The 13,144-nt window shown below is 47.7% G+C and overlaps 1 protein-coding gene across 5 annotated transcripts in view; it reads right to left on the bottom strand.

Moving 5' to 3' along the window:
* LOC311235219 (myosin phosphatase Rho interacting protein) overlaps positions 1–13,144 on the bottom strand; it is a 178,900-nt gene that overhangs the window by 52,000 nt on the left and 113,756 nt on the right. For 3 of the 5 annotated variants that reach the window (XM_084322622.1, XM_084322621.1, XM_084322623.1), the window contains exons 6-8: positions 11,820–12,060; positions 6,066–6,146; positions 1,793–2,411 (exon numbers count right to left, since the gene is read on the bottom strand). In XM_084322622.1, coding sequence (XP_084178748.1) covers positions 1,793–2,411; positions 6,066–6,146; positions 11,820–12,060 — 941 coding nt within the window. Of the gene's footprint in view, positions 1–1,792; positions 3,106–3,417; positions 4,046–6,065; positions 6,147–11,819; positions 12,061–13,144 lie in introns of those variants that run through there. The other 2 variants (XM_084322624.1, XM_084322625.1) reach the window with 2 other exon arrangements.

Below are 13,144 nucleotides of genomic sequence, written 5' to 3'. Positions count from 1 at the left end.
AGATCAATAGAAGAGGCAGAGATCAATAGAAAAGAGGCAGAGGTCAATAGAAAAGAGGCAGAGACCAATAGAAAAGAGGCAGAGACTAATAGAAAAGAGGCAGAGACCAATAGAAAAAGTGCAGAAACAAACACATGCAACTTAATTCCGTTAACAGATTAACAGCAAACCATTAGTGATCTTATAATAGCTTAGAATAGGAGGTAAAAAAAAAAGGAGAAAAAAGTCTTCATGAAATAGAGAAGCTTTAAGACAAGTGGCCACCAGGTGGTGCTACAGGAGGATGGAGTTCATATTGTAAACAAAGATGAGGCCTTGAATGCCCTCCTTTTATGCAGGCGTATGCAGAAGGATATGGCTGTGTGTTCAGACTATGGACCCAAAGCCCAGGGCAGTAGTTATAGTTACTTTACCACAATCCATCAGGATATCCTGATTGGCCATCATCATAATCATCATCGTTATAGAATCAGCATTTATGTTTATGACTATGGGAGATTTGGTCATAAGAAATTGCAAGGAAGCCCCCAAAATACACACAAATTCTGCCACTATTCTGCCCCAGATTTTCCTAATCCGAGAGGATTTTAGTTTTTGGATATGATTTTAATATTATCTGCATTAGAGTTCTCTCCTCATGACGACTTCAAGCTCATGGAAATTACGGGGGAAATGTAAACAATCCCTCAAGTTTTGCCGCTGGGGAACTCCCTGGAACTCCTTCCAGGACCCTCGGAGGATCCCAGGCCCCACTTTTGGAAACCGCTGCCCTCTCCCCTCTCCTTGTCAACCCCTCTCCTCTCCCCTCTCTCCTCGTCCACACCTCTCCCCCACTCGTCCACCCTCCCCTACCTCTACCTCATCCCTCACCACCTCTCCTCCACCTCTCCATCCTCTCCTCTCCACATCACCCTCTCCCCCTCCTCACACACCTCATCCCCCTCCCCCCTCCTCTCACCTCTCCTCTCCCCCCTCCTCTCACCTCTTCCCTCTCACCTCTTCCCTCTCACCTCTTCCCTCTCCCCCCTCCTCTCACCTCTTCCCTCTCACCTCTTCCCTCTCACCTCTCCCCCCTCCTCTCACCTCTTCCCTCTCACCTCTCCCCCCTCCTCTCACCTCTTCCCTCTCACCTCTTCCCTCTCCCCCCTCCTCTCACCTCTTCCCTCTCACCTCTTCCCTCTCACCTCTTCCCTCTCCCCCCTCCTCTCACCTCTTCCCTCTCACCTCTTCCCTCTCACCTCTTCCCTCTCACCTCTTCCCTCTCCCCCCTCCTCTCACCTCTTCCCTCTCACCTCTTCCCTCTCACCTCTCCCCCCTCCTCTCACCTCTTCCCTCTCACCTCTTCCCTCTCACCTCTTCCCTCTCCCCCCTCCTCTCACCTCTTCCCTCTCACCTCTTCCCTCTCACCTCTCCCCCCTCCTCTCACCTCTTCCCTCTCACCTCTTCTCGTCCACACCTCTCCCCCCTCCTCTGACCTCTTCCCTCTCACCTCTTCCCTCTCCCCCCTCCTCTCACCTCTTCCCTCTCACCTCTTCCCTCTCACCCCTCCTCTCACCTCCTCTCACCTCTCCTCGTCCACACCTCTCCCCCCTCCTCACCTCTTCCCTCTCACCTCTCACCTCTTCCCTCTCCCCTCTCCGACACCTCTCCCGTCTCCCCCCTCCTCTCGCCTCTTCCCTCTCCCCTCTCCTCGTCCAGACCTCTCCCCCCTCCTCTCACCCCTCCCCTCACCCCTTGGAAAAGTCGGGGCCTAAAAGTCGCCGCTCCACGGACGTCGGCCTCCCTCTCTCACCTGCGCTCCTCTCCGAACAGCCGCGCGACCTCCTCCCTCCCGGGGCTCCGGGTGCGCGCCCGCAGCTCCTGCCTCTTCTTCTCCGAGCGGAACGCCTCGCGGTGGCTCACCCGTCGGGCGCGCGGCACGTCAGAGAGCGCCGTGTACTCTCTGCCGGATCGGCCCGCTGCTCTACCTCCTCCTCCTCCGCCGCTGCCGGCGCTACCGACGCTGCACACGCTCCCCCCCCCGCCGTCTCCTCCTCCTCGCCCGTCCCAGCTGGGCGCGCAGCTGCTACTGCTGGGCTCCGAGTCCAGCGAGCTCTGGGAGGAGCTGATGGTGGAGTAGGTGGGGGAGAGCAGCGCGCCTGGGGAGGGGGGAGTGGGTTCTGGTGGGGGGTGGTAGAGGGTGGAGGTGAGGGGGTCCGACTGGGCGGAGGTGTACCTGTGGTTGGGGGCTCCCAGGGAGCAGGACGTGGTCGTGGACAGGGCCAGGTGCTGAGGCGGCTGCTGGGGCTGGGGCTGCTGGGCCAGGTGCTGGAGCGGCTGCTGGGGGGGCGGAGGCTCCGACCTGGTCTTCTCCAGGGAGAAGTAGCCGCTCTCCACTCGTACCTTGCGCCCCATGGTCACGGTGCCGCCATCTGGGAAACCAACAGGACAACTATACTTAGGGCTGGGAGGTATATGAATGTCAGATAGTGACCAGGTGAATGACCAGGTGAATGTCAGATAGTGACCAGGTGAATGTTGGATAGTGACCAGGTGAATGTTGGATAGTGACCAGGTGAATGTTGGATAGTGACCAGGTGAATGTTGGATAGTGACCAGGTGAACTACCCACTTTCAAAACCACTCTCAAGGGACACCTACGGGCAGGGCCGGACTGGGGAAATAATTCATACTGGGAGATATAGCGCGAAATATATCCCCAGTCAGGCCACTTTTTAAGCGGGGGTTTGGGGGTCCCCCACCAGGAACATTTGAGTTACAAATACTTAATTTCCTGCATTCTGGTGCATTTTAGTGCATGCAAATCACAAACTAATGAGCCAACAATTGCTTAGTACAATGTACTGTTATGAACCTCAAATAAAACCAAAGGTACATATCATTAAGGAGGGAGACGACACAAGGACTATAACGTTTAACCAATATTTATTAAATAATAAATATAAATAACTATGTACAAAATCAGTGGTGGGTGCAGGTTGTTGAATGAAGTGTACGGGTGTCAAACTAGAGTAAGTGTCAGCTTAGCTGGAGGTACTGCTGCAGGAGTCAGGAGGGATGGACAGCTGCTGGGTGAAGGTGGGCTTAGACAGACCCACACTGCCTCTGGAACACACAACATAGAGGTTATAGAGACATTGGTGCACTCAAGAAACACACACACACACTAAATACATAAACACAATGTGTCAATGAAGGCAGCAGATTTGAATGGCAGGATATTTTTTATCTGTGTTGCATCTGTTTAATGGTAACTTTTATTTGTAAATTAACAATGATCATTTATATTAACATGATCAGTAGAAAAACTGTGGTGTGTGTGTGTTTCATTTGGATGTGCATACAAAAACATTCATAACACTAAAAGTCAGTGACAGTCACTACTCACTATCTAGCCAAGTTTAGAGATTGTCCTACCTTCAGTAGGTCAGTAGGCGGCGCAGTAATTCACTGCCCTCTGCCATCTTGTCAATTATGCTGTCTCGGTCAAGTCCCATCAGAATCTCCTTCTCCGTTGACATCAAAAGGAAAGCTTCAAGGTTATCCTGGGTGAGGGAGGTTCTTAACCGGTTCTTGACGAACTTCAGGGTAGAAAAAGTTCTCTCACAGGCCACTTGGGTAACAGATAAAGTGAGGAGGAACTTGTAGCCCATACCAATAACATGGTAGGCATCTGTCAGTAGATTGTACTGTGACAAGAGCAGATGGCAACATATTGCACAGTTTTTACATGTTTTACAATGTCTGCTCGTCAGCTCCATGTTTTCCTCCAGATGATCAGATTGTTCCCCTGGCACGTCACCGGCTCCCCTGTCTCTGGTGCTGTACCCATCCAAAAGCAACATCTTCAGTCTCTCCCATTGTGTTGCCAGGTCTGTCAGTTCTGCCTGCAAGTTCTCCACTGTGGCACGCTCATCAAACTTCTGCAGGCACTTGCTGAGCTCCGTCATGGCTGCATTTGGAAGGCCCTTTTTCCTAATTTCAATGAAGTTCTTCGGGTCCATGCAGGCAAAATCTGAGTACAATACTGCATTAGCTGCATAACGCCGGTGAAAACTGTTGATCACAGTGTCGAGGACTGCATCGTGGATCTTGACTTTATAATCCAACATAGCATCTGTGGTGGGCTCGTCTTCTGCCAATTCACCTGGCATTTTTTTTTTTTTTTTTTTGTCGCTTCTCTGGGAGAGCAGTTTGCACTTCAGCATCACAGTCCTGCTGCTCCTGCAGAATGCCATTGGCCACTCGACAAAAGTGTCTGCTGCCCTCTTCACACCATCGAAGTCCCTGGCACACTTCTTCAGGTTGTCTTCAGTTCCCATCACCAAGCGCTGGCTGTTAAAATATCCATGCCACTTGTTTGCAAGTACTTTGAGACTGGGGAAGTCTGCTCAAAAATCCGGAGAAACACCCTGAGCGGTGAGTACGGTTTCATACCTCAGGAGTGCTTCCAGGTATCCTCTGGCCTTGACTCTGGCAACAGGTTTCATGGTCTCATCCTCGTCAATTTTCATCATGGTGATCACCACATCTGTGTAGAGTGCACGGTCAGGCTTTCCAAAGCCTCCAAACACTTTCGTCAAGGCATCGTCCTTGGCCCACCAGCGAGTTTCTCCAATTAAACCAAGCCGTCTGTGCCGTTTGTCCCCACTGGTTCCTTCGCATACCTGCATGCGCTTGTAGGACTCCCTAGTGAACACAGCAATGTCGTTCAACAAAGAGAAAAGGGATGCACTTGCCACTACAACCCCAGTGGTGTCTGTAAGCACCAGATTCAGCACATGCGAGTAACAACAAGTGTGCACTTGGTCAGGGGCCTCTCCTGAGAGCAATGCAGAGAAGCCCTTATACTGTCCCTGCATATTAGCAGCTCCGTCTGTTGAGTTCCCTACACAGTTCTTGATGTTAATGCCCACCTTCTCCAGGGTCTGTTTAAGGAGCTCCACAAAATACTGTCCTGTTGCTGACTCACAGTCAATAACACCGATGAGTCTCTCATGGACAACGTCGGTGACATAGCGCAGAACTACAGCACACTGGTCTTTGGATGTTAAATCCTGTGTGGTGTCTATTTGTACTGAAAACATCCCTGCCTCCTGAACTTCAGCAGCAATCACATCTTGAATTAAGACCCTGATGACATCAATTAACTTGTTGACAGTTGTTTTGGACAACAAAGTAACGAGGGACCCTCTTCCTGTACCTTTCCTCTCATGTTGCCTCTTGCTCTTCTCGATGCTGTCGTTTACATGCTCTTGGAGACAGACATCATAACGGCTGAGCAACAATATCATTTCCAAGAAATTGCCATGGTCGTCAAGTCTATATGCAGCTTCATGTACGTCTCCCCTGTAGCTAAGACCACGCTTTCCAATTACTTTGAGTATGTCAATGATACGTTCCATAACCTGCCTCTTCTTCCTGACCTGATCTCGATGTGCTGTGACTTGTTTTTCACTCAGGAGGCTACTGATGTCTGCTTTTTTAGCTCTGAGGAAATAGGCTTCGGCACTCTCTCTATGGGCCTTGCTTTGCTCATGCTCCTTTATTCTCTGATGGACATGTGTCCATGTCTGCATGCCTCCTCTGGTGAATGCACTGTCATTGTCAGATTTGCTGAATGCAAGACATACCGAGCAGAATAGGGAGTGGTTTGCATCATTGTAGGACAGCCATTTTCTGTTTGTACCATCTTTTGAGTGGAACACTTTGGGAATTGGTTTTAGAGGGGTTTGTTGTGGGTGGTAGTTGAAAAATAATTCAAAATCTTTGGATAGAGGGCGGGAAAAATATTCAAATGCTTGTTCTCTTCTTTCACTGTCACTTTCCGCTGTCATCACTGTGCTGGGTCCTAGACCCATCTCTCTCTCCAAAGGCTCCTGCCTAACTAGCACTGCCATTGCACTGCTACTCTCTCCACCTATTCAAAGAACAGAGCAAGAGCACAATACCCAAAAGTTTGAGTACACCTGTTTAAAACCCATGATTACATGGGTTCCATGATTAAAAATACCCTAAACTGTATAAATTGGGTCTAATATAAATGTAAAGTAAATGTTTCGTACCTGCAGGTTGCTCTGATATAGTGGGCTTCTCTTGTTCATTACTCACTACTGTTGTGCCACAAGCAATGCTACTCTCTCCACCTTCAAAAAGAAAAAAGCATGAGCATAACATATTTTTCTATTTACTATTATAATACAGTTAACCACTCTCTCCACCTATTCAAACAGAGCAAGAGCACAATACCATATTCATCATCATCATAATTTATTTATTTATTCGTACATGGAATTACCACAGACCAACAGTACATATTAATATAATCCACCAAATAATAATATATACTCTTAATAATAATAACTCTTTTCAGAAAAGAGTAAAGGAATGTGAATCACTACCCACTTTCAAAAACACTCTCAAAAAACACCTACGGGAGACTGCAATTCGAAACTGGCCCCTACAAATGTCCTAACCTAGTTGTACAGTAAATTACCAAGTATGGCTTTGTCAGTATTCCAATGTACAGTGTACAATGCGTGTCCCCCCCCTACCCATCCCCCCCGCCCCCACCTCCAATGTACAGCCCCCACCCACCCAACCCCACCCCACCCACCCAACCTCCTCCAATGTACAGTTTCTACGTCAAATGTATATACACTCTTTTTCTGGACACTTTTGTATCACAAACAGTACTGTATTTGCAAATCTGATATGTCATAAATGTATAGATGTAGCAGTACTGTCTATCTGTATGTAATGTATGTCTTATATGTTATGATGAATTGAAAATGGGGGACCCTGATGTAAACAAGACGAAAGTCTTTCTCTGGTCTGCATCCCCTTAACAATTGTAGTCTATAGTATCCATGTGTATTTGTGTAAAGTATTTTAAAATCTTTTACCCAACATTATAATATAATATATAATGCTGTATTGTATGTATCTGTGTGTATGAGAGAGGGATATGCACATGTGTTTGTGCATAATGTGGGGACGGGGGGACGGGAGGGATTGTTTTTGTATAGTTATCCTATATAGGTTTAAGAGGGGAGGTCGCTTATAAGCCCTTGGGTTTTTTGACCTTTCCTGCACATTTGAACTGTTCTTCTTTTTACTTATTTTATTCCAGAATGTATATTTGTAAGTGCGAATAACAATAAACAAATAAACAATTGTATGTATTGAGCTGTACTGTACTGTACTGTACCCATTCTGCAATCTGTTAATACACTTTTCAATCAATCAATCAATCAATCAATCAATCAATCAATCAATCAATCAATCAATCATGGTACCAAAGCACCTCAAAGGCGCTAAAAACAAAATTACAAACATCTCAAAACAAACTGGTCAGACTACTGCTTGACCTTACTCCTAGAACCCACCTCACCCCTGCCCACTTTGACAACCTAGGATGGCTTAGAGTAGACGACAGAGTACAGCAACTTGCAATGGGCCTGGTCTACAAGATACACTACACGACCAAGGTACCCATGTACATGTCAAAATACTTCCCAAAGGTCAGTGAATACCACGATCACAACACCAGAGGGAGCTCCACAAATCATGTTAAACCCAGATTCGGCTCAAATAAGGGACTAAACACGTTTCGCAATTATGCCACATCAATGTGGAACGCCCTACCCAAAGCTGTAAAGGAATGTGGATCACTACCCACTTTCAAAACCTCTCTCAAGGGACACCTACGGGAGACTGCAATTCAACACTGGCCCCTGTAAATATCCTAACCCAACCCCCTCCAATGTACATTCATTTACCTAGTATGGTTTTGTCAATAGTCCAATGTACAATTTTGTTTGTTTGTACAGTGTCTCCCCCCCCCCCCCTCAATGTACAGTTTTGCTTGTATATACAGTGTGCCCCCCCCCCCCCCCAACCACCTCCAATGTAGATTACCCAGTATGGTTGTCAATATCCCAGTGTACCCAACCCCCCCCCCCCCACCCAACCTCCTCCAATGTACAGTTTCTACGTCAAATGTATATACTCCCTTTTCCTGACTCCTTCTGTATCACAAACAGTACTGTATTTGCAAATCTGGTATGTCATAAATGTATAGATGTAGCAGTACTGACTATCTGTATGTCATGTATGTCATATATGTCCAGATGAATTGAAAATGGGGGACCCTGATGTAAACAAGACGAAAGTCTTTCTCTGGTCTGCATCCCCTTAACAATTGTGTGTATTGAGCTGTACTGTATTGTACCCATTCTGCAATCTGTTAATAAAGTTTTCAATCAATCAATCAATCAACATCCACGTGTTTATTTTTCTCACTGACGTTACCTGCTGGTCCCTTGACTTTGGGCTTGGTGCAAGAAAACATTTGATAAATGTTCCCGGATTTAGCAGCATCTCCTGATGCAAGGGCCTTTCTTTTGTTTGCTTTCTCCCTCTCTGATCCACCCTTTCTCTTTCTTCCACTGTCCATCTTGACATCAATGTTACTTTCGTTCTATCTCTCTCCCGAGTCCCCACTTCACTACCTGGCTCAGTGTAACCTCGTTCCCAGCTTTATCTCGTGAGAGTGCCATCTCTGCCATTCCATTCGCCGTCTCCGCTGTCAATCAGTTGTATGGCCTGGTCCCGCCTCCACCAATCACATTCACCAATCACAGCACGGTTCCATTTGTGTGTGTGTGAGAATGCTCCGCGAGAGGGGGAGAGTCAGACACTACTCCAACTCTGTCGCAGACAGTGAAATCCTGGTTGTTCCCCCCCACCCCACCCACCTATTATCTAACTATCGCACCGCCGCAACTAGAAACAATGGCGTCTAAATTCAGTGGCCTGACTGTGGGCAAAAAATATAATAATAATAATAATAATAAAAAAAAAAAAAAAAAAAAATTTTATTATATAATATATATATATTTTTTTTATCTGTCCAGGTCAGGCCACCGGGAGAACTCCCGGTGCTCCCGATGGCCAGTCCGGCCCTGCCTACGGGAGACTGCAATTCAAAACTGGCCCCTGTAAATATCCTAACCCAACCCCCTCCAATGTACAGTCATTTACCTAGTATGGTTTTGTCAATAGTCCAATGTACAATTTTGCTTGTTTGTACAGTGTCTCCCCCCCCCCCCCTCAATGTACAGTTTTGCTTGTTTATACAGTGTTCCCCCCCCCCCCCAACCACCTCCAATGTAAATTACCCAATATGGTTGTCAATATCCCAATGTACCCAACCCCCCCCCACACAACCCCACCCAACCTCCTCCAATGTACAGTTTCTACGTCAAATGTATATACTCCCTTTTCTTGACTCCTTCTGTATCACAAACAGTACTGTATTTGCAAATCTGGTATGTCATAAATGTAAGATGTAGCAGTACTGACTATCTGTATGTCATGTATGTCATATATGTCCAGATGAATTGAAAATGGGGGACCCTGATGTAAACAAGACGAAAGTCTTTCTCTGGTCTGCATCCCCTTAACAATTGTGTGTATTGAGCTGTTACTGTATTGTACCCATTCTGCAATCTGTTAATAAAGTTTTCAATCAATCAATCAATCAATCAATCAATCAATCAATGTTGGATAGTGACCAGGTGAATGTCAGATAGTGACCAGGTGAATGTTGAATAGTGACCAGGTGAATGTCAGATAGTGACCAGGTGAATGTCAGATAGTGACCAGGTGAATGTCAGATAGTGACCAGGTGAATGTCAGATGGTGACCAGGAGAATGTTGGATGGTGACCAGGTGAATGTCAGATAGTGACCAGGTGAATGTCAGATAGTGACCAGGTGAATGTCAGATGGTGACCAGGTGAATGTTGGATAGTGACCAGGTGAATGTCAGATAGTGACCAGGTGAATGTCAGATAGTGACCAGGTGAATGTCAGATAGTGACCAGGTGAATGTTGGATAGTGACCAGGTGAATGTTGGATGGTGACCAGGTGAATGTTGGATAGTGACCAGGTGAATGTCGGATAGTGACCAGGTGAATGTCAGATAGTGACCAGGTGAATGTCGGATAGTGACCAGGTGAATGTCGGATAGTGACCAGGTGAATGTTGGATAGTGACCAGGTGAATGTTGGATAGTGACCAGGTGAAGGTCAGATAGTGACCAGGTGAATGTTGGATAGTGACCAGGTGAATGTCAGATAGTGACCAGGTGAATGTCGGATAGTGACCAGGTGAATGTCGGATAGTGACCAGGTGAATGTTGGATAGTGACCAGGTGAATGTTGGATAGTGACCAGGTGAATGTCAGATAGTGACCAGGTGAATGTTGGATAGTGACCAGGTGAATGTCAGATAGTGACCAGGTGAATGTCGGATAGTGACCAGGTGAATGTTGGATAGTGACCAGGTGAATGTTGGATAGTGACCAGGTGAATGTTGGATGGTGACCAGGTGAATGTTGGATAGTGACCAGGTGAATGTCGGATAGTGACCAGGTGAATGTCAGATAGTGACCAGGTGAATGTCGGATAGTGACCAGGTGAATGTCGGATAGTGACCAGGTGAATGTTGGATAGTGACCAGGTGAATGTTGGATAGTGACCAGGTGAAGGTCAGATAGTGACCAGGTGAATGTTGGATAGTGACCAGGTGAAGGTCAGATAGTGACCAGGTGAATGTTGGATAGTGACCAGGTGAATGTTGGATAGTGACCAGGTGAATGACCAGGTGAATGTCAGATGGTGACCAGGTGAATGTCAGGTAAATACGTGTGTGTGTGTGTGTGTGTGTGTGTGTGTGTGTGCGCGCGTGCGTGCGTGCGTGCGTGTGTGCGTGCGTGTGTGTGTCTATGTATGTTGGTATGTGTTCGCATGCACATGTCTATATGTTCATTCACGGTGGGTGTATTTCGAGCGCTTACCGCGTGGCCATGTGCTAGTGCTCCCAATTAGCTTAAACACTCTATCTCGTTCTCTCTCCCTCTCTCTGTGTGTGTCTCTCTCTCTCTCTCTCTCTCTCTCTCTCTCTCTCTCTCTCTCTGTCAGCCTCTTTTACCTCTGCTGCTATTACTCAGTCAGTGCCATTAGCCGTTTAGAGTGGGGGTGGCAGGACGCCTACACCCACCAGATTTGAACATTCATTCACTCTCCCGTCTCTCTCTCTCCCGTCTCCCGTCTCCCGTCTCTCTCTCTCTCTCTCTCTCTCTCTCTCTCAGGGATGTCCCATATTATCGGCCTACCGATATTGGCATTAAAATGTGATATCGGAAATTATCGGTTTTCAAAAAAAAGATATATATATATAATGTAAAATCAATTTAGATTAAATCATCAATTTAGATTAAAAGACTATTTTAATAGCTTTCTTTGAATACAGTTTCTCTCCTGTGAAATACAAATGTTCAACAAAACCATCAACATTGACTCAGCTAGACCTCTTTCTTATATCCGCGGCGCTAAGATTGAAGATGTTTCACTCTATAGATTAATCTAGATTCATTTATTTTAATGCTTACATTTTTTTTATTAATCTCCAAAATTATGGCATTAATTTTGACAGCCTTAACACTTTGAATGCCACGAGGTGGCGCCAGAGGTAGCGCTTCAATGCCACCATCGGCGCCAATGTTACGCTTAATATCGCCTAATCTATGTTTTAAATTATGGCTATGTGTCTAATCTGCCCGTCGCTTATCAAAGAATCCTTTTCCAGTCAGTGCTGTCAAGGCAGATTGGTTTTTTATCGCTTCATTTCCGTTTGAGAGCATTTTGAAAAGAACCCGTTTTGAGGTAAAAAACAGTTAATTCTAGACCAGGGGTGTGTGTGTGTGTGTGTGTGAGAGAGATAGAGATATGCCTAGGCCTGGGTTTCCTGACCGTCCTGGCTGGTGGTGGTGGTGGTGGTGGTGGTGGGGCCCGGGTGACTCTGTGCCAGCTGGCTGATGCAGGAAGCGCTGCGGCTGCAGGGGATGGAGGGCCGACCCCAGCGCCCCTCCTCCTGCCAGAGGCTGGCTCGGCTGCCCGGGACCCGCTCTGCGCTGGCGATGCTGCTGGGAACACAGGGGATGCTGCCCCCGCTGATACTGCGTGTCACGGCCACCTTGGCCGGGCCGGGCTCCTGGGAGAGGGGAGAGGGGAGAGGAGAGAGGGGTGAGGTGAGAGGGGTGAGGTGAGAGGGGAGAGGAGAGAGGGGTGAGGTGAGAGGTGAGAAGTGAGAGGGGAGAGGGGAGAGGGGAGAAGTGAGAGGGGAGAGGAGAGAGGGGTGAGGGGAGAGGTGAGAGGGAAGAGGGGAGAGGGGAGAGGAGAGGGGAGAGGGGAGAGGGGAGAGGTGAGAGGAGAGGTGAGAGGGGAGAGGTGAGAGGGAAGAGGGGAGAGGGGAGAGGAGAGGGGAGAGGGGAGAGGAGAGGGGAGAGGGGAGAGGGGAGAGGTGAGAGGGGAGAGGTGAGAGGGGAGGGATGAGAGGGGAGAGGGAGGAGAGGAGGGGAGAGGTGAGAGGGGAGGGGAGAGATGAGAGGGGAGAGAGGGGGGAGAGAGAGGAGAGAGGGGAGAGGGGAGAGAGGTGGACAAGGAGAGGGGTGAGGGGAGAGGAAGGAGGTGAGATGTGAGAGGAGGTGAGAGGGGAGAGAGAGGAGAGGGGAGAGGAGAGAGGGGAGAGGGGTGGATGAGGAGAGGAGAGGTGAAAGGGGAGAGAGAGGAGAGGGGAGAGGAGAGAGGGGAGAGGGGTGGATGAGGAGAGGAGAGGTGAAAGGGGAGAGAGAGGAGAGGGGAGAGGAGAGAGGGGAGAGGGGTGGATGAGGAGAGGAGAGGAGAGAGGGGAGAGAGAGGAGAGGGGAGAAAGCCGGCAGGAAGTGAGGGGGTGGCGAGTTTAACTCACAGGAAGTCAAGTAAGAATGTAAGAGGAAATAAGATAACATAAGATAAGATATTCCTTTATTGATCCCCTTGGGGGAATTTGTCATAGCAGCATGGGGGGGGGGGGGGGTACAGGTATGGGCAGGGTAATAGTAGAAAGACATAAATACAGGCAATATAAATTATAGTAAGGTAGTGAAGTACAAATAGGCAGTGTAAACAATATAATTAACTCTGAATATACGCATTTGAGGAAGTAGGCAGTGTGATCAAGGTGCAGATGAGGGTCTGTATGCTCTATCAGTTATTTTATGTTACAATAAATATGGTTACAATAAACACTAGAATCT

This window comes from Notolepis coatsorum (genome assembly GCF_963971535.1).
Source record: "Notolepis coatsorum genome assembly, chromosome: 10".
NCBI lineage: Eukaryota > Metazoa > Chordata > Actinopteri > Aulopiformes > Paralepididae > Notolepis > Notolepis coatsorum.
The sequence above is the reverse complement of the archived record's forward strand: the minus strand, read 5'-3'. Positions and strand labels throughout refer to the sequence as shown.